Source organism: Lutra lutra, chromosome 15 (genome assembly GCF_902655055.1).
Source record: "Lutra lutra chromosome 15, mLutLut1.2, whole genome shotgun sequence".
NCBI classification, from domain to species: domain Eukaryota; kingdom Metazoa; phylum Chordata; class Mammalia; order Carnivora; family Mustelidae; genus Lutra; species Lutra lutra.
The window spans coordinates 33,804,372-33,829,669 of NC_062292.1; the positions used below are offsets into that span (position 1 = coordinate 33,804,372).

The 25,298-nt window shown below is 42.8% G+C and overlaps 1 protein-coding gene across 1 annotated transcript; it reads right to left on the reverse strand.

Annotated features, from left to right (window-relative positions):
• Positions 1-723: 723 nt before the first annotated feature.
• UTP25 (UTP25 small subunit processome component) lies at positions 724-24,460 on the reverse strand. Its single transcript, XM_047705205.1, has 12 exons — positions 24,240-24,460; positions 23,448-23,487; positions 21,834-22,092; positions 19,888-20,058; positions 17,696-17,784; positions 15,369-15,779; positions 13,163-13,382; positions 11,343-11,545; positions 9,996-10,178; positions 9,770-9,882; positions 8,475-8,720; positions 724-993 (listed from the first exon to the last, which is right to left on the reverse strand). The coding sequence occupies exons 1-12, from the start codon at positions 24,344-24,346 to the stop codon at positions 750-752; spliced, it is 2,286 nt and encodes a 761-aa protein (XP_047561161.1). The 5' UTR covers positions 24,347-24,460; the 3' UTR covers positions 724-749.
• Positions 24,461-25,298: the final 838 nt, after the last annotated feature.

The window sequence follows — 25,298 nt, forward strand, 5'->3', positions numbered from 1 at the left end:
GAGAGAGAGATCACAAGCAGGCAGAGAGGCAGGCAGAGAGAGAGAGAGAGAAGCAGGCTCCTTGCTGAGCAAAGAGCCCGATGTGGGACTCAATCCCAGGACCCTGGGACCATGACCTGAGCTGAAGGCAGAGGCTTATCCCTCTGGGCCACCCAGGCGCCCTGGAGTGTATATTTTAAGTAAAACATTTACTGTTATGAGTTAAAAAAGACTAGTGAATGTACTCTTCTAGGCTGAATTAAAATAAAATGTTTAGGGTTTAAAAAAAGTTTGGCTAGAGAAAAATAATAGTTTTTGCAAAACCTGTGTGATCCAAAATTAAGATGATATTCAGCGGCAAGAAGTATTGCAATTTCTCATAACCAGTTCCCAAGCAATGACATGTATGCCTTACTTTAAGAAAGTATCAAACAGAAATAGGCAAATCTGAAAGAATTTACCAAGTGTAATAAATTAGAGAATAAAATAATAATAAAAGAATTTATGGTTTACAAAGAGCTTCAAGTAGAAGTTTTTCCTCTATCAACGTCTCGGAGTTTATCAGCTCCCTCCTGATCTCTGTAAGATGGGACCAAAACTTGGTTTACATTTTTTTCAGGGACACATGACCTAAAAAGAATCATCCAGTATGATGCTACCTGGTGCTCCTTCCTTATAGCAGTCCTTCTCATATAAGTGATCAGAACTGGGTCCAAGTGGCACAGAAGTAAGCATTATTACCCCAACACCATTTCCTGTCCAACAAATTTTCATCTTTCTCCAGTGATAAACAGGTGGACGTTCTTCTTGGACTGCAGCATCTGTGCGGCCCGCTCCGCGCCAACCACAGCAGCCAGCCTCTGGGCATCATACTTGGAGTAGAGGACAGTGCAAGTCCAGGTGGCTTCTTCTCCTCTGCTGGTGGCTCTCAGCATGTTACAGACTTCACTGTAGAAGTGGGGATACGTTGGCAGTTCATAGAAAATCAGGTTCCTGATCCCTTTAATGGTATACCTATTAGAAGGGGAAAGAGAAGAGTATCTACTTGAGAAAATGTATGGAAAAGCTACTTAAAACGGTTTGACAGGGGCAGAGCTCCCTCTCGCTGCTCCATCCTCCAGGAGGAAGACAACGGCACACACAACCAACAGACCAAAGGTTATTTTGAGTTGGAAGGACTTATTTTGTGACAATACATTTGAATTACTAATGTTTGGCTTAAGACCATGATAAAGTAAATTTTATCATGATCTGAGGTAGACTAGGACTGAAGATCTGTCACAGAAAACTTAAAAAGCAAACATTTAACAACTTAACATTACCCTTAATATAATAGGCAAAACAGAAAGTTCTATAATGGAGAGGAGGTCAGACCCAGTACGTAAAATAAACTGCATAAACTGTAAATGCGTTCCCATCAGTCTTTTCTTGTCACTCTGTAGACATGTTAACTCCATGGCAGATGTCCCAAGTTCATCCATTTACAAAATCCCGCCTGAGGACCCATTAGGCATTACGGAAAAGCAATTAGTTTCAACAGCTTATGCACTTCCTTCCCTGCTGCAGTGCAGCACAGTGGTGGTGGGGGGTGGAGACCCTAGGGACACACCGTATGGTTTGGGTCGAGGTCAATTATTCCCTCTGGGGCCCCATAACAAAGGATTTTATAGTTGACAAGTTCTGATTTTTCCTGTTATAGCTCTCTCCTACACTGTGATGTAGACTCCCTTGGGAATTTTATTTTATTCACAGAGAATAAGCTTTCCTTGTCTTATCTCATGGATCATCCTGACCTCTGTGATGATCCTCGTCTTCCAAACTAACTGCAAACCACTACTTGGTTCACCTTTAACATTATTATAAAAAAGAAATTCTACAGCTAATGACTTGAAGAAACTCTTCTACCTCACTAGTTATCAAAATAAGCAAAAATAAACCTGGAGGTCCGCTTCTGCTTAGTATAAACTCAAGAAAACACTGCTTTTACACTACCAAGAAAAAGCCAGATAACCTATAAAAGCATTCCTTTTCTCGAGCCTAGACAGCTGATGTCACAAGGCAACCAAGTGAACTGATTCAATGGTGCACTGGTGAATGCTTAATAACTAGTTCTCACTGGGGAAGAGAGGGTGCTGATTTGAAGCAACTGCCAATTTCTGTGATGTAAATACTCCTGCCATGGCCAATTTCAAGCGTCCAATGTCATGTTGCTGAACTCAGGAGTTGGGAAGAGACATGCAACCAGATCTCAAAAGCCAGACCACCACTGACTGAATTCTGAAGAGTGGCAAAGCCCTCTGCAGACAGACAGACAACAAGAACTACTTTACTCTTAAAGGAGCACAAGAGGAAGAGAGCAGCTGCCAAAAAAGTGGGAGCAAGAGAACAGCTATACTTTTAACAAATTCTGAAAGGGCAAGGGTGGGCCTATGTGACAGTTCAGAATCCCTGGGATTTGTGGGTGCTCCTTTAGCTCACACTCACTCATGAGTTCTTTTCCACAGGCCTCCACTGGGAGTCCTTGAGAGAGATGGGAGGCAAGGCAGAAGACATGAGAGATCCCTTTGGTGAAACCTCTCACTTCCCAGACCCATATCTATATGAAACAAAACTCTGAAGGTGAGAGAGGGGAAAGGTTAATTGTTGGCAGGGTGGTAAGTAAAGCAAGTCATGTGGGACGGTAAAACCCCACCTCATCCTTCCCCATCATAAGACTTCCACCGAGTAGAAAGTAACAGCGGACTACCCCTGGGGAAAGAGCACGAAATCCGCTCACCCAAAATCCTGCAGTAACATAAGCAGAGGTCTGCCACCACTGTGGGAGAAGAAGGAAACTCTTTCCTGCCAAGACCCCTTACAGACACCAGGCAGGGTTCGGCTGCCATGGAGTGTGCTACAGGAATGCTGAGAAGGCGCCCCCTCCACAGCCCAGAACGAACAGGGCCTGCCTAAAACCAAGCTGCACCAAGAGAACCCCAACCCCACCTCAAGCCTCACAGGGAGTAACAAGCGAGAACAGCCTGCTGCTGGGGGAGGGGCTGGGTGGGGAGAGAGCCCTCCTCTGGCACGGGGCTACAGGGCTTGGTGAAAGCTGAGAGAAGATCAGGACACTGAGAAAAGACCCTCTAGCACTCCAGTCCCCACACTAAGCCACTGTGTAGTAGATGAATTTGAAGTCTGTGGAGTGTGGAAGATTAGCTACAGTAATAACCAAATCCTGACTAGATTTACAACTCCTACATGAGTGGCCTGACAGAGTAAGACATGTGTCTGGGTTAAGTACTACTTATCTCAGCCTCTACATACAATAGACAATTATTAAAAAAAAACACAAGGGGCGCCTGGGTGGCTCAGTGGGTTAAGCCTCTGCTTTCGGCTCAGGTCATGATCTCAGGGTCCTGGGATCGAGCCCCGCATCGGGCTCTCTGCTCAGCAGTGAGCCTGCTTACCCCTCTCTCTGCCTGCCTCTCTGCCTGCTTGTGATCTCTCTCTCTATCAAATGAATGAATAAAATCTTAAAAAAAAAAAACAACACAAAATTGAAAAAGACATTAAAAAACTGAGGTATCATTTTGGCTATCAAGTCACCAGTAACAAGTGGGGTTTTGCAGAAATAGGCCAATGGAGTACAAATTATCAGGTGTGTGTATTTTGGGGAGGGGGAGACAAAATATGGGGAAGACAATAGGAAGCAAATAAGCAGCAATGTATAGTAAATTTTTCACTGTGTACAGATTTTGAGCTAAAAGGTTTTCTTCCCCATAGTTATCCTAATGAAATAACAAGCAACGATGCCATCAACTATGCACATGGATATTCTTGGCACTGGTGCACATAATAGCAGAACAATTTTTTAAAAAAACCTATATACCCATTAAAAGGAAACTCGGCTAATTATATATCCATACAACATGATATAAACCAACATTATGTGCCAAGACACGGTGAAAAGTATACAATATCCTCTATATAGAGTTTTAGCAAAGATAGTTAACCTAAGTCCGTGATTCCCACTTCGCTGTACTTTGAATCACCTGTCTGTGTAGATTAATTATCCATGCTTCACCCCACCCCCAGACACGGGGATTTAATTGGCACTGGGATATGACCTGGGTATCTGAATCTTTAAAAGCTCCCCAAAGGGATTCCAAGCAAAGTTTGAGAACCACTGATCTAAATAGTAATAATAAAAAAAATTATGGGATATTCTAGAGGAAACTGGACCGAACTCCTAAAAAAAAATGTCAAAGAAAGAAAAAGGCAAGAGAATTATTCTAGGTCAAGGTTTCTTAACCTCAGCACTACTGACATATCGAGCCAGGTAATTCTCCGTTGCAGGGCTATCCTGTGCACTCCAGGATGCCTAGAAGCATCCTTGCCTCAACCCACTAGAACCACTAGACCACTAAGAATAACCCTCCAGTCTTGACAACCAAAAATGTCTCCAGAAAAACTGCCCCCAGCTGAGAACTACTAAAATAGACTAAAGAAACACTAACCAAATGTAATGTATGATCCTTAACTGAATCCTGGATTAGGGGATGAAACAGCTATAATGGTCAATGCAGAGACAACCAGGAAAATGTGAACACAACTATACATATCAGATGATACTACTACAGTGATAACAGGTGCTATGATAACGGTACTGCAGTTAGATAAAAGTTAGGAACTACACACTGAAAGATTTAGGGGTTCGGTGTCATGAAGCCTCCTGCAGTTTACTTACAAATGGTTCACAGGAAGGAAAAATAAGATGTGAATGGACAGAAAGAAGGAAAGAAAGATAGAACAAGGGTACGTGCAAATGTGGCCAAATGCTAGCAGCTGGTGAAGTCCAAGTGAAAGGAGTTATAGATGTTCACTATTAGTCTTACAATTTCCTTTGAAATGAAGCCTTTCCAAATAAAAAGCTAGGGAAAGGGAGGATATGACATGACTATATATATCAACTTTAAAATGGACCCATGATAGACACATATATATGCCAAAGTGTTAACATATTAAAACTGTTTTCAGGGGCTGCCTGGGTGGCTCAGTGGGTTAAGCCTCTGCCTTCAGCTCAGGTCATGATCTCAGGGTCCTGCGATCGAGTCCTGCATCAGGCTCTCTGCTAGGCAGGGAGCCTGCTTCCTCCTCCCTCTCTCTCTCTCCTTCTCTGCCTACTTGTGATCTCTCTCTGTCAAATAAATAAAAAATCTAAAAAAAAAAAAAAAACTGTTTTCAATAAGCACTTAAAACATATAAAAGAAAAAAATCCCAGTAAGTACAGTGTGATCCCAATTTAGTATCTTTAAAAAAAAGCCTGTGTGTCTGTGTGCATACGTACATGTGCACATACTTTTTGCATAAAAAAAAGGAAATACACTAAAATGGGTATTAATATCAGAGCAGTGAGATTCCATTTTCTTTTTTTTTAACCTAGATTTTCCAAGTTCTCTAAAATAATTGTGTAATACTCTTAGAATCAGAGTACTTACAAAACAAAACAAAACAAAACAAAACAACAAAACCAATTCTGGTAAGTGTTATAATTAAAAACCAAGAAAATTTCTGTCTTAACGCTCCCATAGCAGAGACCAGATATCTCCTGCTAATAGTGAACGTGACGAGGACTTTTTCAGAGGGTCAGTTAGTGTTGATTCTCCAGTCTTCAGCACCTTTTCCCCTACCTTCCTCCTCCCTTAGTTTAAGCTTTGAGTCTTCAGTGACCCCCTACAAATATGACCGAGGGGCGCCTGGGTGCTTAGTCGGTTGAGTGTCCAACTCTAGCTTTCAGCTCAGGTCATGATCTCCAGGGTCTTGGAATTGTGCACCCCCCATAGGGCTCCATGCTCAGCACAGAGTCTGCTTGTCCCTCTCTCCCTTTCCCTCTGCTCCTCCCTTCGCTCGCGCTCTCTCAAAAAATTAATAAATAAAATCTTTAAAAACATAACACAAATATGACCAAACAGCTGGATGTCCTCAGACTAAGGACATAGGACAGGCCAGATGTCTACCTCACCTGCCAACTGTGAAAGATAAATGAGGCACCCACAACTGATTTGAAAGGCGAGCTCCTCCACCTTGTCTACAGAGATGGCCTGCTACTTTCAGAACTGGGATTCTGAAATCTGGGATTCTGAATTTGAATTTTTTTTTTTTAAGATTTTTTTATTTATTCATTTGACAGAGATCACAAGTAGGCAGAGAGACAGGCAGAGAGGGAGGAGGAAGCAGGCCCCCCGCCGAGCAGAGAGCCCGATGCGGGGCTCGATCCCAGGACCCTGGGATCATGACCTGAGCCGAAGGCAGAGGCTTTAACCCACTGAGCCACCCAGGCGCCCCTGAATCTGAATTTTGAATTCAGAATTTCAGATCCTGAAATTCTGGGATTACCACGAGGGCCAGGGGTATTCGGAACACGCCAGCAGCCTTTTCCAAACCCATAAATCCCACCTCCAGAGTTTCTGAATTGACCCCTGGATGAGAACCCTCCTGCTATGACAATGCAGGGACAATGTGTGGGGAAAGAGCTGTGAAGCGTCCCAACCTCAAGCAGACCATCATGACCAAGGGCCTGTCCAATCTTAATTCTACTGGTTTCATCCCCCAATCCCACAAAACATGACGAATCTTCATGCTGAAAATGTTTTGCTAGCTTGCAAATCAGCAATGATATTTCTAACACTGCCTACTTCCACAGAGAATATAAGTAACGAATTTCAGAGCTGGATATTTAAGCTTTACATGTACCTCTCAGAGAGGCACTGCAGATAAAAGCATCTATGAGCACCTTGGTGACCTCTCAAGCAAAAAAATCTATAGTTGGAAACTGAGATAATTAGCAGTCGCAGAACACTGAAGCATGTTATTTCTATTCATCTTAAATACAGAATATACCAATTAACCTGGCCCAGCATTGAAAATAGGTGGTACATGCTAAGTTTGTCTTTTAGTGATTTGGGGGCAAAAGAATTTGGTAAATTCAGTGACGTAAGACAGGGGACTGTCCTGCCTACTTGAGACATCATGCCCTCTCCTTGAAAAGCTGCTCTTTGAGAGCAGTCTTCATCCCAGCCTAATTCATACTTGCTATAAACAATCACACTGGGAAGTTTTCCAATCCATCCACTTCACTTAAAAGGCTTGCTTTCATGTATCAGGCTGACAGAAAACGAAAGGCTCTTAAAACCTGCTGAGTGCAAACTTCCCCCAAATATCACTTCCCAACATGAATGAAAACAACAACTTATTGGAACAAAGCAAACAATGATGCCAACAAGCAGGCATTCATTAACTCTCTTTGGCCAAGCAGCCCTGTGTAGACGGCCAACAGTGGAGCCCAGGAAACACAAGTGCAGCCATTTCTCATCTCTCCACTCTTGGATCACCCAGTCGGCAGAACAGCCAAGGAGGTCATGTCATGTCAGCCTCCTCTGCTGTGGCAGGCTGTTGCATTCCTTCCTCCCCATCTTGGTAACAAGAGCATGTCTTAGGGAGCACATCCTAACATCAACATAAACTAAAAGGCAAAGCAGTGCCAACACGCATCATCGAATATCCTCCAAAGCCTGAAAGATTTCTGGCTTTAGTGTCTGGGGTTCTCTGAAAAAAATGTGCCGCTCAGTAGTATATATGACTGAGAGTTAAACAATAAAGGCAAAACATCAATTCACTGAACATTACTGCACATCAGGAAGGAAAAGGTAATAGGATGCAACTTCCATCTCTCTACAGGTTAAGGGTTTAAAAAGGGCTTTTTCATTTGGCAGCAGAGACACACTTGGCAAAACAATAAAATACCTGACTTCTGGGGGCACAAGTGGCTGCAAATAGTAACAGAAGGCTCGATATTACTAACGCTCTAATTAGAATTTGTTTCTAAAAAGCAAATCTAATTTGTTTTGTCAAAATCACATAATGGGGAAGCTAAGCAAATACTGAAATCATTAAATATTCAACCCTAAGCCCCTCACCTTTTGCCTCCCCCAAACAAGGGGCCCCTCGGTCCTGGTCTTCTGGTAAGGAAGGGTGTGTACACCTCCTCAAGACATACCATAACTCTCTGAACGCGGACCGTGTGCTCGGCCTCTGAGTCCACAGACCACACAGCCCCTGATACTGTGTCTGTGCTTCCATGACAGTTCCCTCTCCTTCCTAGACTCACTTCAGTTGTGCCTACCTCAAAGTGTTCGACTCAGTCATGTCTTTCTTGAGGTGTAAAACCACAACTACATGAAGTATCCCAAGTGTGGACACACTCCAGACCTACACACAGATTACACTATAGTCACTCCTTTGTCCCTACCTTTTCCAACAATACCCATTCTGAGAAGAGCCCAACCAACCAAGTAGAGTCTATCCAGTTCCAACACCCTTTGGCTTCTCCACAGAAAGTAGAGTGAAAGAGGATCTTACGGCACCGCCAAGCCTGCCATGTACTCAAAAGCAGGCCATGATGTGCACGGTTCTCCCCTCCTGAGAGGATGCTCCAAACCCAGCACTTGCTTTACCTTTTGTAGAAATGGAAGCGCTCTGTGAGGAGCAAGAATTGCTTCTCTCCTTGAAGAAAGAAGTGTCTGGCCCTGGAGATACCGGACTTCTGAGTGTACTCGCAGATGTGGGTGAAATTCAGTTCCTCCTTCTTGAAGTAATTCCGGAGCCGCACAAAGTCAAAGTAGGAGGGGACATAGATGAGTGTGTGAGACATTACGGCATCACGATACTGAGGCAAAATCTTGTTCACAAAAAAGTTAAACCTGATTTGGAAAAGCAAAGGGCAAAGTCAATGATTTGGAGATTAGCCCACAATGTCACCACTAACTAGGTTACCCTGGGCAAGTCACAATCTCCTTCTACTTTCCCCAAAGAGGCCAATCTGATGTCATCACGAAGAGATTATGGAAGGATAAAAAAATAAGTGCTAACTCAATTCTGTTAATAAATAGATGTGATGTCAGTGTATCCCAGAGAATTATTCTAAAAATAGATAAGCACACTACTCATTCATTCATCCATCCATCCATCCATCCATCCATCCCATGGTCAATCAATCACAAATAATTACTGAACACCTCCCACACGCAAAGCATCCTTCTCCTACCATGGGTCTCCCAATGAAACACAATGAAGAGACAGGGAAAATACAGAGATTATTAGAAATACTGGAACCTTGGTATTTGTGGGAGGCAAGAGGTGAAGAGCTTAGAGTTGAATATTTAAAGGTTTCAGTGTTTGCTCCTGGGCATTAGTTCTTGCCCTGAAGGCCTTATAATTAAGTTGTGGACGTGGAACATGCAGCAGCATTAAACAGTGTAATGTAATTAAGAAATGCCATGATCTTGGGCGCCTGGGTGGCTCAGTGGGTTAAGCCGCTGCCTTCGGCTCAGGTCATGATCTCAGGGTCCTGGGATCGAGGCCCGCATCGGGCTCTCTGCTCAGCAGGGAGCCTGCTTCCCTCTCTCTCTCTCTCTGCCTGCCTCTCCGTCTACTTGTGATCTCTCTGTGTCAAATAAATAAAAATAAAATCTTTAAAAAAAAAAAAAAAAAAAAAAGAAATGCCATGATCTTGTGGGAAGAACCCCTGATTTACAGTACTAATGTTGCCACTAACTAGCTAGGAGAACTAGGACCTCTCCAGGCTTCGGTTTCCTCCTCTGTCAATATGACTGGGTTCAATGATCTCTTATCATTTGGTAAACAGTAGTCAGTAAAGTCAACATGGAATCCAATTCTAAATTCATATGCCACAACTAAATCCCTCTCTGTGACCCCCAGATGTCTAATGGGACTAGGCAGGGATAGGTACCTGGCATCAATCACTGAAGCTAGGTTTTCAGCTTCCAACCTCTGGAAGACATGTGGAAGCTGCACCAGGACTTGGCTGATGGAGCCTGTCATTGGGACATTCCTCACAGCCACCTGCCAGGAGTCAATGAGAGTGTTAGGAAGCGAGCCATCCTCCGCTTATGCCTCATGACCCAAAAAGTACACAATGTTTCATGAAGATCCAAAGAAACGAGGAGAAAACCCACCTGGCCTTGCAGATTGACACAGTACTTGTTGAACACGGAGTTGACCTGGGCATCCTGCAGGGCCCCAAAAAGCAGTGTCTGGCGATAGTACTTAGACCAATTATTGAGGCTCCACATCCTCACTCGAGAGAAGTCCACCCCATGTGAATCCAAGGGCAGTAAGTTCATGTGGTTCATCAAATGCTTTGAGTAGAAATAACACTACCATTCATTTTTACTGACGATGTACCTGTTGGGCACACTAAGCATTTTACAAGTCTGTCATCTTACTAACCCCATGGAGTATGTACAGCCAAATTCCAAATTACACCAGAAAAATCAAGGCTCAGATGGGTGTGAATTGCCTGCTTAGGTGAACACCCCTGGACAGGAAGGTAACCTAAAACTGGCTACCTCTTAGACCTTTCAAAACGAATCAAAATGGTACCTACAGGAATATTCCTTTGAAAGAACTTCTGAAATGCTATCCTAGTCACTCTATGGGTTCCTCAGTCCCAGACTGAGGAAAAGAAAGGAAAGGAAAAGACATGGAAAACAGAGCTGGTGTTCTTCACTGACCTGGTTCTCAAAACATTAGGATATCCCCAGAGCCAGTACTTGTGCCTTTCCCTCAAATTACAGAATATGACTCACCCATCAACATGCTTTTTCTATCTTAATTATATTATATACATATAAGATATATATTAAAGAAGAGCAAGTACTAAAGGATCCTCTTTATTTGCCCCAACCATCCTGGGTCCCTACAAGCTCTGGGACTGTAGAAGTTAGTTCTCAAATGCTTTAAAAAAACCAAACCTATGGTTCTATGACAAGGATTGTTCCAAAGCACAGCTGTTCAATCCTAAAATGTACAACACTGCAGAGTATGTGGGGAAGGAGGAAAAAAATTACAGCCACAAGCTACAGTAAGAGGCTAAGGACATACTACATTTCTCTGTAAGATACGATCACACATTAAGAAATCCTGAGCAATGTTTTCCCATTTCCATGGAAGGCCAAAGAGAAGAAAGGAGCATAAACTGTAGGAGGAATTATATTAGGTAAAGACATTCCTGGTCAGGAGGAACCAATCTACCAACCAGCCACACTGAAGTGGTCTATTAGCCGAGATGACCTTAAAGGGGAAGAAACCTTTTCTGGAGATCTGAAATACTGGTAAAAATTTTTGCTTCTCTGCATAATTATTGTCAACCTGTGGGTAGAAGAGGGCATAAGGGCGTTTTCAAATTGGAAAATAAAAAATATTCCCATTTGCAAACTGAGTATTCATTTGGCATTAAATAACCCTTTAAGACTTAAATTACTGAGCTGCTTCTCTCTCTAAATGTGAATGACCATCATTACCAGGACGTGCTCCCAGTTCTGCATCAGGTAAATGTCAGCTTGATCAATGATGAGTAGTTCAATAGAACACAGAAAGTCAAAATCTCTCTTCTTCTCTCCTTCTGCACCAATGATGGTCCTCAAGCCCAGCGGGGAGGCAATGAGGATGTCAGAGGAGTAAAAGGGGGCATAGAGTCGGATGCTTCTCTGAAGTATTGCCACTCCTGCAGGAAACAGCCAAGTACACACCCGTTGATTAGTTCCTGCCGGGCCATTAGCTTCCACTCACTCATGGAGCATGTTGTACCTTCACATCTTTCCCCTTAGTACATGACCGTGCTCCAGTTGGTTTCCTTCCTAAAATAATCATGCCCCTTTGCCTCTGTGGTCCTGTCTAGCTCTCATTCTCTTCCTTTTGGCTCAAACTTTTCCAAAGAATGGTCACCCACCACTTAGAAATTTCCCACTCATTCCTCAGTGCATCACAGTCTGGCTTGATTCTTAGGACTCCACTGAAAGGACTCCTGCCAAGGTAACCAATTTAAGGATACTCACGAATACATGAAGAAATATATTGAGCACATCCTCCTTGAAATAGTCTTTTCCTCACTGGTGGTTTCCATTTCTTTAACACTCACTTCTGTTTCTAACCCTGACGCAGACTATAGCTATCTTTCAGGATCTAAACTGCTCTTCCACAAGTCCCTGATTCAGCTAAGCTCTAAGTTCTACTCACATCCTATATAAGTTTATGGTAATAAATGGATAAATTTATTCACTAACCACGGCTGTAACATCGCCTCCACAAAGATCTGTATTTCCAGCCCACATCTGTCTCCTAAGCCCAAAATTGACCTATCAGCAGTTTGCAGGACACCTGCATGTTTAAAACATCTACTCTTGTCCCTTTGCACCTGACACTCCAGCCATGCTGGATCTTAGATCTTAGGTCATGCTCAGCTTATTCAACCTGATGCCTCTGCATGTGCGGTTTCCCGTCTGAACCCTTTTCCTCCATTCTGACCACCCCTCTTTGTAACAGACTAAACCCTAATCAGGTCTCAACATTCCATAAATGGCGCTGCCACCAGGACACCTTCCCTAACTATCCTGTCCCTGTTTTGAGTACAGAAATTGCTTTAAACACTCCCAGATCATCACTGCATCTTCTAATCGGCACTTATCATTCTGTACTGTTTTCCCATTAGGCTGGATTTCCTTAACAGCAGGAAGCATAACTTTTATTTCTGTATCCTCAGCTTCTTAGCAGTACCTGGCACACATTAGATGCTTAATAAATGTTTTTCAAATGAGCCTGTGACTAAAAGACATTTTCCCAAAACTTTACTCTATCAATATACAACCAACCAAGTATACAGGAGTTGAATAAGAGACAAGCAAAGATGTGACAAGTTGGGTGGCACTTGTGAGTGGAGACAACTCAGGGGCAGGCACTCTACATGGCCGGTAGGAGGGAGGTCCACCATTATACATAGATACTGTCTACTCAACCTCCCCAGTGACCCACTCAGCCCCTGTCACTTCCAACTCCCCCTGTAGCAGCAGCTACTAGCTACGGGTATGCAAGGACACTTCTGCCGTCAATGCGCATGTGTCTTTACATACAGCTTCAGAGGTGATCCACCCTGAGCCAAGTGTCCACCCCATCAGCCAAGCAAGACTCTCTCCCCTGGCAGACACCGTGTCCCAAATACACCCCGGTCCTGTTAGGAGGATATCTCATCCCACTGAGAATGCCTAATTCCAGGCTTCTGGCTTGCGGTCATGTGAACCTCACACTATAGATCCCTCAGAGTTTGAGTTCTGACGGAAGGAATTACCGATCCGAAAGTGATCATCGATGTTGCCGACAAACACAGCTTCGTAATCCTCAGGCCTCTTGAGGTTGGGTGGTCTCTCCTCGGGATCTGAGCCATACTCTCCCTTAAACCTCTTTTTGTTGCTCACAATTATTTTCTTCTTGCTGTCACCCTCGAGGAGGCTGATGAAGAGCTGTACCACTCGCAGAGCAGCTTCCCGGAAGGGCACCACTATTAGCACCTGGGGAAGAAGCCTCGATGAGCCCAGGGGAAGGACTGACAGCTGCAGGTCAGCCTGCTGAGAACATGGAGCTAAATAACTCTTCATAGAGCAGCAGGCCCCAAAAGGGCTCACATCTCAGTCACCCCCTTTGCACAGGACCTGGCTCAGTACTAGAAGTTCAGCACCGCTCATACCCAGCACCATGTCCTATGAACTTTAATCTCATGACCCCACAGGAGGCAACTCTCAACCAGAATGTGGAAGTATCTTTTAGGATATTTGACAGGTGTCCACTATCAAAAATCCAATATAAACATACAAGCGGCATGAAATGTTACTCGTTTCTGTCTCCCACAGAATTTAGTACAGTATTTTTATGCATAAGCCCCAAGAGATAAAGATATGCTAAATAAATAAATAAATTAGGGAAAATTTTTAAAAATAAAACAAAAAGTAAATGAATTAGCTATAGTAAGTTGAGAACAAATAAAGCTGGTAGTGAAAAGACAGGATTAAGCTGGTAAGAAAAAGAAAGGATTAATGCATCACTACTTTTCTAGTATGTTCCCTAGCACATTTTTTCAGAAATGATGAGAAAGCATTTCTGAAATAAGATCATATCTCAATGGGAAATGCAGGACTCAGTTTTCCAAACATTTCCAAAAATGCCTGAAGTTACAACTGGTGAAAATGAAAATAGAATATGCTTAACAATGATAAATTTCTAACTACCCTTCTATAAATATCAACAATGCAAAAAACCTGTCAGATTCCACAATTCACCAAATTCTAAATGTGCTTCAAGGATAATCTGACTTATTCTTTTCTACAACTCTAAATGGAAACAGATAACTTACGATCCTTATGTTCAAGACTCTGAGATAGTTTCCCAGAAAGCAAACCAGCACAGCTGGAAGCGTGCAGTGAGTCAGCCTGGTATAGTGCATCACTGAGGGCCCAAGACTGAAGAGGACCAAGTTATTGTCCCAGCTCCAACAAAATGTCTAGGCTTCGTGTTCCCCAGCTATCACATAGGGGGCTGGACCAAGAAATGTCTAAAAGCCACAACAGTACTAAACCCTAGAAGCCTATTAGACTTCTTCAATACGGAGGGATACAGGCTAAGGGGGAATGGGGAAAGGACAACACAAAATGCAGCCACATGAACATGAATAATGCGGGCACAATTAAAAGACATTTTCTACCAAAGCTCCAAAGCCATTGGAATTTAAGCTTATAAGCCCAAATAAATGTAATCATCACTTTAATCAATAGTTAACTGTATCATGGAAAAATGGGAATTTCTGTTTTCCAAGGTTTACTTATGTGTGTGGCTCAGTAAAGAGAACCCTTGGCTCTATTCCCATCTCTGCTATTCCTTCCCTGGGGCTCTTTAGCAAGGTCCTCTACGAATCTGGGTCTCTGTCCATAGCTGTAATATTTAGGGATTGGAGAAAAGGCTTGCTAAGGTTCCACCCATTTCTGACAACCAACAAGAAGAGATTTACAACGGAGCTGTCATTTATGTATGTTCAGGGTTATCTTTTTTTTTTTTTTTAAAGATTTTATTTATTTATTTGACAGAGAGAAATCACAAGTAAGCAGAGAGGCAGGCAGAGAGAGAGGAGGAAGCAGGCTCCCTGCCGAGCAGAAAGCCCGATGTGGGGCTCGAACCCAGGACCTGGGGTCATGACCTGAGCCGAAGGCAGCTGCTTAACCCACTGAGCCACCCAGGCGCCCCCAGGGTTATCTTTAAACAGCGTTATCACAGAGGTACCTCTGATTCACAAGCTTCCGATTCCACGGTTAGAAACAGTCCACTGAGCTGTCTGCTGCACTGCTCTGGCACTACCTGGCCCATCTAACCTGCTCACTCTTAGACTCATTCATTATTCCAGTATTCGTATCATTAAAATACCTGAGTACCTGCCAAGTGCCAGGCACCTATATGGCAGTGACTTGCAGCCTCCTTCTGGAGGACAAAGCTCTCCTGCTGCCACTCACCTTGGGCCTCGTTAGCCCTTGGTCTCTGAAGTCATCATCGTCACCCACCCCAAGTTTCTGGCTGCGGCGTCTGCTATTGTTACCAAGCACCTGGGCATTGGCTTTGAGGACATGATTTATTACATGTAGGCAGTACACGTGGCGGATCTCTTCCCCATTCTTCAGGGCGTTCCTTTCTGGGTAGAACAGGTCCCGGTAAGAATTCATAATTAAGAAGAGCTCTTTCTGGAGGGGTGTGAAGGGGCCACTTGATTTGGAGGGACCAGAGAGGAACTGGCTGTTGGTCTTGGTCCAGGTGGATTCCAGAGGCTTCTGGAGATGAAGTGACTTTAAATCAATGTCCTTTGAAGGTTTAAATGTTTCCAACTTCTGGAACTTGGATGAAAAGACAAGCTGGCCCAATACTGGCCACTAGGAAAAAGACAGATCCAGACCTAAGTTAGAAATGCATTATAATACATTGCATTCACACAGTAATTTCTAATTTACCAAGCTGTCTGTGATTTACCAGATCACCTAATTTAATCCTCACCAACAACCCTGCAAGGTAGACAATATAATGCTCATCTTACAGTTTAGGAAAGCAAAGGTTCAGAGAGATTATAGGATTCAGACAATCTTGATGACCCAGGAGAGAAGAGAGCTGAGAGCTAGGGCCCAAGGTTTCTGACTTCCAACCTGAGCTCTTCACTGTGTCAGTGTGTCCCAAACTATTTTGTGGATTGTGTTCTAGGATATCAAAATTCGTTCTAGGAAAAAAAAGGGTTCCACAGTCAATAACTTTAGTAAACATCATAAAAGCTAATCCCCCTCAGGGAGAATCACAATGTATTTTATTTATTTATTTTTTTAAAAGATTTTATTTATTTATTTGACAGAGAGATCACAAGTAGACAGAGAGGCAGGCAGAGAGAGAGAGAGAGAGGGAAGCAGGCTCCCCGCCGAGCAGAGAGCCCAATGCGGGACTCGATCCCAGGACCCTGAGATCATGATCTGAGCCGAAGGCAGCGGCTTAACCCACTGAGCCACCCAGGCGCCCCCACAATGTATTTTAGATACAAAAGGTTCTGATGAGTCCTATAAGAGCTCTATTTTACTGCATTTCTCAAGTTTTCCAAATTTACTTGGGCATGGAATACATTTTTTGAGATACAGCTATTAAAATCATAAAGTGTGTTTTTGTGAAATACCAGTTTGGGAATTTTTGTGTTCTAACAAAATTGCTTATCTCAGGAGGGAAAAAAAAGGATGATCTCAGCAGTAAAAAGAAATGAACTATTGATATGCTCCCAAGAACTGGGGGTGGATCTCCAGGGAATTATGACTTTGGTGGTGGATAAGGGGAACCTCCACCTGATAAAACAGTTATAGAACTAAACACACACAAGAGGAGGAGCAAAACTGAGGAAAGCTGAATAAGACAGAAGGGTGTATCAATGTCAATTTCCTGGCCCTGATACTGCAGCATAGTTTCACCAAGATGCTACCATTGGGGGGAAACTAGGCAAAGGGCATAAGGGACGTCTTTGTGTTATTACTTAAAAATTCAGCTATAATTTTTTTTTTTAAGATTTTTATTTATTTATTTATTTGACAGATCACAAGTAGATGGAGAGGCAGGCAGAGAGAGAGAGACAGAGAGAGGGAAGCAGGCTCCCTGCTGAGCAGAGAGCCCGATGCGGGACTCGATCCCAGGACCCTGAGATCATGACCTGAGCCGAAGGCAGCGGCTTAACCCACTGAGCCACCCAGGCGCCCCTATAATTTTTATTTTAATAAAATTTTCAATTAAAAAAGGATGACCAACTCTTAAAAACAGAACCTGCTGGTAAAAACCAAAAAAACACAAAGAAGCAAAAACGGCACATCTGAGTAACTTAGTTGTGAACCTATCTCAGATATTTCAGACAAACTAAAACAGCAATAGCTACTGTTTTACTCAATACTTTCTATGTATCAGTCAGTAAACTAAATCACTTCATTTTGAGGTAAGCATTACTGCCCCCTTTGAACAAATGAGAACAAGATTAAAAAAGGTAGATTAACTTGCCTTGGGTCACGTAAACAGCACCTCTCAGATGCTGGTCTAAACCCTGGTGTACCTGTCTCCAAGCCATTCTTCCCTGGCTCCCACACTCCAGCTTCCCACGGCCTTTCCTGGCTACACCTGTGCCCCTCTAGGCTCTTCTGGCCTTCTTATGCTGTGCTCCCCTATCAACTCACCTACCACTGGTGGCTATCACACATTCAAGGAGACTGCTGAAACCCAACGCCATTGCTTTATGTGGAGCTTCACTTTGTGATGGGGATGACCAAGCAATACTTACTTTCAGCTGGTGAGTAGTTTTGGGATTTGTGGCAACAGCTTGAATTTCTCCTTCCTTCAGTTCTTTGTTCACATGTTGTAGAAATGGATCTAATTCAGAAATCAAGAATATCAGAACACTTTTGGTCTTCCCTCTAAATGAAACACTCTTTTTCACAATCTTAACTCATCCTTCCTCCCATCTACTTTCCCCATCCTCTCTCCGAGCTCAAAGGTTTCTAACAGGTTCTTTTTCCTAAAGCATTTCTCTAATCACATTACTTCTCAGCTCAAAACCCTTGAAGAAACTTCTGTGTTTGAAATTTGGGGCACTCTAGGATGTATACTTCCAATCAACCTCTCAAATGTAATTTTTCAATTATATGGCCCTCAAATTCTTCTGCCTCTGTGGATTTCCTTCCTTCATTTAAAAATTCTATCCTTCCCTTCACCTCATTTTTCTATGTCCAAATACTATCAGTTTAATGTTATCTCCTGACCTATAATAAATATTTCCCTGGAGCCCGCTCTGCCAGGCACAGTGCTGACTCCACTAAAGGCTATCCCCGGGTCCCTCCAGACAGTTCTCCACCCTGCCCCCACCCACCCACTGCAGCACTATAAGATCCCTGAGAGCAGGTTCCATGCCTGAATGCACTGCAGGACACACAGAAATGCTCAATACTCAACTAGGGTGAACGATGATCCAAATGGTAGTACCTACACTCAGGGTTATCTTCAGTCCTTTGAACTGGCCACTCAACCCTCCTTCCAGTCCCTTCATTAAGGAGAGAAAAGTTAAATGGCCTACACAAGGATCCGAATAGTACAACTTCAAATGCAGTGCACTTTGTACTAAACACCTAGGAGTGGACAACAGATTATAAGAATTCTAGGTGCTGATATACCTACACAGGCAAAACCACCAGAAGAATTTTAGGATAATCAAGTACTGTTTCCTCCATGGTTCTGATTTTTTCATTTCTTTTTTTTTTTTTTTTTTTTTTTAGAGAGGGAGGGAGAGAGAGTGTGTGAGGGGTGGGGAAGGGCAGAGGAAGAGGGAGAGAATCTGAAGCAGGCTCTATGCTCAGCAGCAGAGCCCGACACAGGCTCACACAATCTGAGATTATGACCTAAGCAGAAATCAACAATCAGACGCTTAACCAACTGAGCCACCCAGGCACCCCTCCTTGAAGGTTATTTAAGTTTTAATGGTTTGGAATGCCACTGGTGCCCAAATTCTACCTGCTACTTCTCCTTCTCTAGCACAACAGCCAACAGAACCAAACAAATCAAATAAGGATTAAAATTTCAGCTTCATTAATGGTACAGTTAGGGTGAAGATGGACAATGGGGTCAAAAATAGTAGTAAGAATACAAAACAAGACTAACCTGACTTAGCCTCTAGGCACAGGCTGAGAAAGCGGACCCAAGAGAGCAGAGACCTGCCTACACCTACCATACAGAGGCAGGCCTTGTACAAGTCACTGCAAATGGAAGAGAGGCATGACCAAGAGGCTCAGAGAGACTGAAGAGACAGAATGGAGCTTTCAGGCTTCAAAGGTACTCCCTAGTAATGAGGACCAATGAAATTAGCCAGTCCTGGGACGCCTGGGTGGCTCAGTGGGTTAAGCCTCTGCCTTCGGCTCAGATCATGATCTCAGGGTCCTGGGATCAAGCCCCGCATCAGGCTCTCTCCTCAGCAGGGAGTCTGCTTCCCCCTCTCTCTCTGCCTGCCTCTCTGCCTACTTGTGATTTCTGTCAAATAAATAAAATCTTAAAAAGAAAAGAAAAGAAATTAGCCAGTCCTGAGTCTTACAAATCTGGAAAAATTCCTACTGTAATAATAAAGAGCAAATGAAGGGTAGAAAGAAAAATATAAAATATTTTTCTCCTATCTCTTCCTTCCCTGCTTGGGGAGAAAATCAGAAGTCTTCTCCTGACCCCAAATGTGGAAACATGAAGTGTGGGGAAACGGCCTTCCCTACTGTCACTCTCTGGTTATTTGTCCTACTAAATAACCTCCTGACCCTCAGCACAGCCTAACCACTGAACACCACAAAACAGCTCCGAGAATTATTTCTTCCCAGCTCTAGATATAGCTTCTAAACAGTTTCTATTGTTGCTCATTCCAGTCATAGGAGATTTAATGCATATTAGCGCACAAGCCCCCATACTAAGCACCTGGTGAATGCAAACACACACTGCTCTGACCTTGTGACACGTTCAGAGAGCATGTGCCTCCACTTTCCTCTTCAAGAAAATTGGCTTCCAGGCTGAAAAGTGACTCATGTTTTGCATCTGTAAACTCCTCAAGGGATTCTTGTGATGTGCCAAGTGGCCCATCCCCACCTTTTCCTTCAGGGTCACCAGGTAAATCCGTACCTGTGATTTTGAGAAACACTATGTAAAATTATTCATGCACAAATATCATTATATTTCTGTGGACAAGTAAAATTTAATTCCTTAGCCTAAATCAACACTGATGTTCACTGCTATTATATTTACTTTTAAGCAAATTCAGGTGGAAGACTTAAGTTTCAAAATTAAGCCTGATGGTTGACCCAGGCTTAATTTTCTAGAAACTTATTTTACGATGATAATTAGACAAAGTACACTAAGAGGTACATGTAAGGATGTTCAAGGCAGCAATGATTATGATAAGAAATAAATGGAAAAATTGATTTCATCCTTTTCTATCAATGGAGTACTAAATTACCACATGTCATTTACAATGAAACACCACATAATCAGGAAGCTAATATGAATCCATGATTATTAACATGAAAAAGATCTACTATTAAAGAAAAACTAAGTTACAGAAGTGTATGAGCTCATTATGCACACACACACATCCATATATGTATATATATATGTATATGTATATTTATATGTAACATCCTTGCACTCACACGTGTATCCATAAAAAGTAAGTAATGGAAAGTTATATAAAATGTTCAAGGTGTTCATCCCAAGATGGTGGAGATATAGGTTAACTACACTACTCTCTTAAATTCTTATAGTAAGTATATATCACTTTTATAATTAAAAAAAAAAAAAACTTTTCACTTCTAAAAATCTAAAACAGGAAATAGAAAACAAAACAAAAAAACCCTAAGTCTGAGGCAATGAACTTTTATCCCAGTAAAACTGATGAATTAAAATACTAAGAATGATGTATGACACCTTAAAGTATAGAGAAAAAATACAGCTGCAAGGAAAACAGGCATTAAAATAGTAAGATAAAAATAATTACTCAGACACATTGACAATGAGATATGACTCCAGCAATATAAAGTCATGAATTACTAATACATGAACAACACCAATCAGTCACAAAAAACATGAGGAGCCAAAGAAGCCAGACACAAAAAGGTACATATTTTATGCTTCCATTTATATAAATTTCTAGAACAGGCAAAATTAATCTTTAGTGAAAGAAAGCAGGTCAGTGGTTGCCTCATGCCAAGGGGGGAAACTGACTATAAAAGGACAAGAAGACACCTTCTGGCAGTACTGGAAATGTTCTGAGTCTTGATTTCAGTGATAACAACATAGATGTATGTGTCAAACTCATTGAAATGTATACTTAAAACAGGTACACTTCATTGCATGTAAATAATACCTCTATAAAGTTAGTTTTAAAGTTAAAAGAAAAAAGTCCCCTAGAAGTCCGAGTGAGATACAGCTCCTTTAAGCGTTCAATCTCAGCTGTTCTCTGAAGCTCACCTCCCCCCATTTACTCTGGCAACCAGGTGGAATCTCTTCAATGTCTTACAACTAGCTATTCCATACAAATCTGCTGTTGAAAATTTTTGTATATTTTGTCTGTCTTCCATTAAACTTGGTTTCTCTAAGGAAAGGACAGTGATCTCTTTAACTGAGACTGTCCCGGAAACAGCATTATGTTCCCTTCCCTCTGGATCAATTACCTACGATTGATGAAGTCCTGGAAATCATAAGCAAAAATATTACTTCTATATTTGTCTGGCCATAGGGTCTGGTTTCATCAGATTCTCAAAGATATCACTGAACCAACAAGGTTAAGAGTCTCTGCTTTGGATGCATGTGCTTTCCTCCAACTCACACAGTATAGGGCACTGTGCTCACAGGAAAATCTGTTCTGACAAAGATGATGAGCCCACACCAAAGACACTTACTCTCCTGCGCTTTGGTAGACTCTCCTGTCGTCTCTTTCTCCACACTGACATCACTATCACCATCTTCACTGTTCATTTCCACCTCATCTACAGCACTGTCTTCTTCTTCATCTTCCTCTTCTTCTTCATTCTCCTCCTCCTCCTCCTCATCTTCTTCTAAAGCATTCTTTAATGTGGCAAGGAGTTTGTGGTACCCAGAAACTTGTTCTGGTTCACTCTCTGCTTCACTTTCAGAACCAGAAGTATCTGAACTCTCTGACTAAAAGGAAAATGGGAAATTTGATTTCTTTTTAAAGATTTTACTTATTTATTTGAGAGAGAAATAGAGAGCATGAGTGAGAGGAGGGGCAGAGAGAGAGGGAGAAGCAGACTCTCCACTGAGCAGGGAACTCTACATGGGGCTTGATTCCACGACCCTGGGATCCTAACCTGAGCCAAAGACAGATGTTTAACCAACTGAGCCACCCAAGCGCCTTGGAAAATGGGAAATTTTATTTTATTTTATTTTTTTTAAGATTTTATTTATTTATTTGACAGAGAGAAATCACAAGTAGGCAGAGAGGCAGGCAGAGAGGAGGAAGCAGGCTCCCCGCTGAGCAGAAAGCCCGATGTGGGGCTCGAACCCAGGACCTGGGATCATGACCCGAGCCGAAGGCAGCAGCTTAACCCACTGAGCCACCCAGGCGCCCCGGAAAATGGGAAATTTTAAAACAGAAACGTATTATTCTTGTTTCTACCCTATGATTATCATGAGGCCAAAAATATAACTGGTTCGGATTTTCATAATTAAAAATTAGCTTTTCTGTAAATATACAATCTTATCTATTCAATGATGCCCAGCAACAAAGTTATTTTAAAAAGCTAGTCTAGTGAGATGCTTGAGTGGCTCAGTCAGTTAAGTGACTTTTGATTTTGGCTCAGGTCATGATCTCAGGGTCGTGGGATCCAGCCCCAGGTTGGACTCTGTGCTCGGTGTGGAGCCTGCTTAAAATTCTCTCTCCCCCTCCCAACCCTGTGCATGCATGTGTCTTTCTCTCTCAAAAAAAACAAAAAACAACCCTCCCAAAACAAAAAAAGCCAATCTAGCTATGATTCTAGAATATTTTCGTCTTCTTTGAACTGCTAATGTTCTGTATGGGAAGAGTGGACTAAAAACAGGACTTTTGGTTATAAGGAGATCTAATCTGTGTGTCAGATACTTTGCATGCTGAAAGGAGCAATAGGAAAACTGCAATACAACAAAAGAATGTAGGGTTTGTTTGTTTTCAGTTTGTTGTAATGAGTTAGGACCTTTGTTCAGTCTGCACTGTTTGTGGCTCCTTTTATGTTAAGTAAACAAGATACACCTTTAGGATTTACCAAGAGCCCTCTGGTAAGCCTCCTTGACAGGTTCTAATAGGCTAAATCTCTCAGGAGAGTTTGAAACTCTGGTTACTATATTAGTTATCACAGTAACAGACATCTGCATTCAACAGTAAGCAGTATTACTAAAATAATAGCTTACATCTAAAATTGAAAGGAATGGAAATGTAGCCAGGCTTTATTACTGTTATATATAATCTTAAAATTAACAACAGAGAACCAACTATTATAAAAAAAGGTATAAGGTATTACCAGTTGATAAATCTGTGGTTTTGCCTCCTTTCCAGAAACCCTGAGAAGAAAGAGGTAATGTTAAACTCTAACTACTAGCATGTAGCAATTAATAAAAAAGTCTAATGATAACTTTAAATGAAAAAGGCAGGGCATTCCATTATAAATGCATTATAACTATAGTCATGTAAAAGCCACATATGCACTTGGACAGGGATTTTAAGAATATAACAAACTGGTAACTGACAAAGGAAAAGTTTAACAAGGTCACACGACAGAGTTAACTGGCTCTCATCGGAAAGAAGTATCACTTTAGCAAATAAAAGACATTTTCTAGCACATTTCTTAATTATAATGCATCTAATTGCTGATGAAGCGGCCCAAAGGGGAGTGGCGGGCGAGCACTAAGACCATAACTGAGAGTCTGGACACTTAGAGAAGACCCCACAATTACGGATACACAGGTTTCCTCATTGTAACTGGATAAAACAGCCATATCTGAGGGCCGAGACAATTCTTTAAAAACACACAAACACCCAAAAACAATCTTAGAAAACTGGCGGTACAAAAGCCAGCACCCCACCCCCGCAGGAGGCGTTCGGTCTAACTTGAAGCTAAGGGCTCAACAAAAGCAAGAGGACCCACAAAGAGCCCCATCTCAGACGGGATGCCACCGGCATCCTCCCAAGCCCAGCGCGCTGGAGAAGGGCGGGAAGAGTGGTGAGCAGCCCCGTCCCGAACCCCAGGGAGACCGGCGGCCCCAACCCGGGAAAAGCCACGGGCACCGCTGGCCCCGGCAGTGTCCCTCCATACTTGTCATAGAATGGATGCTCCTCGCCAAAATCCCGAAGATGCTTCTTCTGCTTCTTAGTCAGGGTGGTGAGCAGCTCGCTCTGGCTCCGGCTCCCGCGTTTGCCCATAGCAAAAACGACAAGGTCTCCCACCTCCAAGAGACTAGTTTCCCACGACGAAGTTGTCTAGTCAACTCACTCACGCGGGTCGCCCACGGCGCTTCGCGACGTACCCAGGTTGCCATAAAGCAGAGCTGTTTTACGTCGTGCCTGTGCGACAGGTCTTAGAACTTCCTGGTCTCGATTCTGCTCTCTACTGAGGCTCTTTGGAAGCGCATGCACGTGTGTCTCTTCGTTGTCTGAGGTGCGGAACGTCGGAGGGCAAGCTTGGGGCTTCCGGGGTGCGTAGATGGGTGGGCGTTCTTTGTGCTTCGGTTTGTGTGCTGGGAATTCTCCCGCGTAAACGTACCGTCGTGGGGTTGGTTGAATGCCCCCACTTTATTTTGTGATATAATAAAAATACCAACCGATATTTAAGGGTGCTGACACATCTCACTTCATTGTCTCACACAAAGAGGTCCTGTTCATAAGTTCAGTATTGCAGAAGAGGAAGCTGATGCTTAGAAAACATTGCACACTAAAAAAAGAAAGAAAGAAAGAAAAGAGAAAAACAAAAGGAAAAAAAAAAAAGGAAAACGTTACACACTAGCCAAGAGAGGATGGGAAACCTTGATGCCACCACAGGCTTTCACCTGCTAGGGTGGGTCACCTGCGTGTGCTATATCAAGAACCGGGACACAAGGCTGAGATACCCGCCCTCACCGCACCCCCTCATTTTCTGAAAGTAATAGAAGACCCCCTAGAAACAAATCTATTCCTACACTCATCAAGTTATAGGAGCAGGAACTCATCCAGAGAAGGAAAGTGACTTTACCCAAATCACCCAGAGTCAAGGTTAGAGAATGCCATAAAACTGAATTAAGTGTCTCAAAACTGCACTTGGGCAAAGGGGGATGGGAAAACTTTTTAAGGTGGTGTGACAGTTCCAGATCTTGCTGGTGGCAGTGGTTTCCCCTTGCAT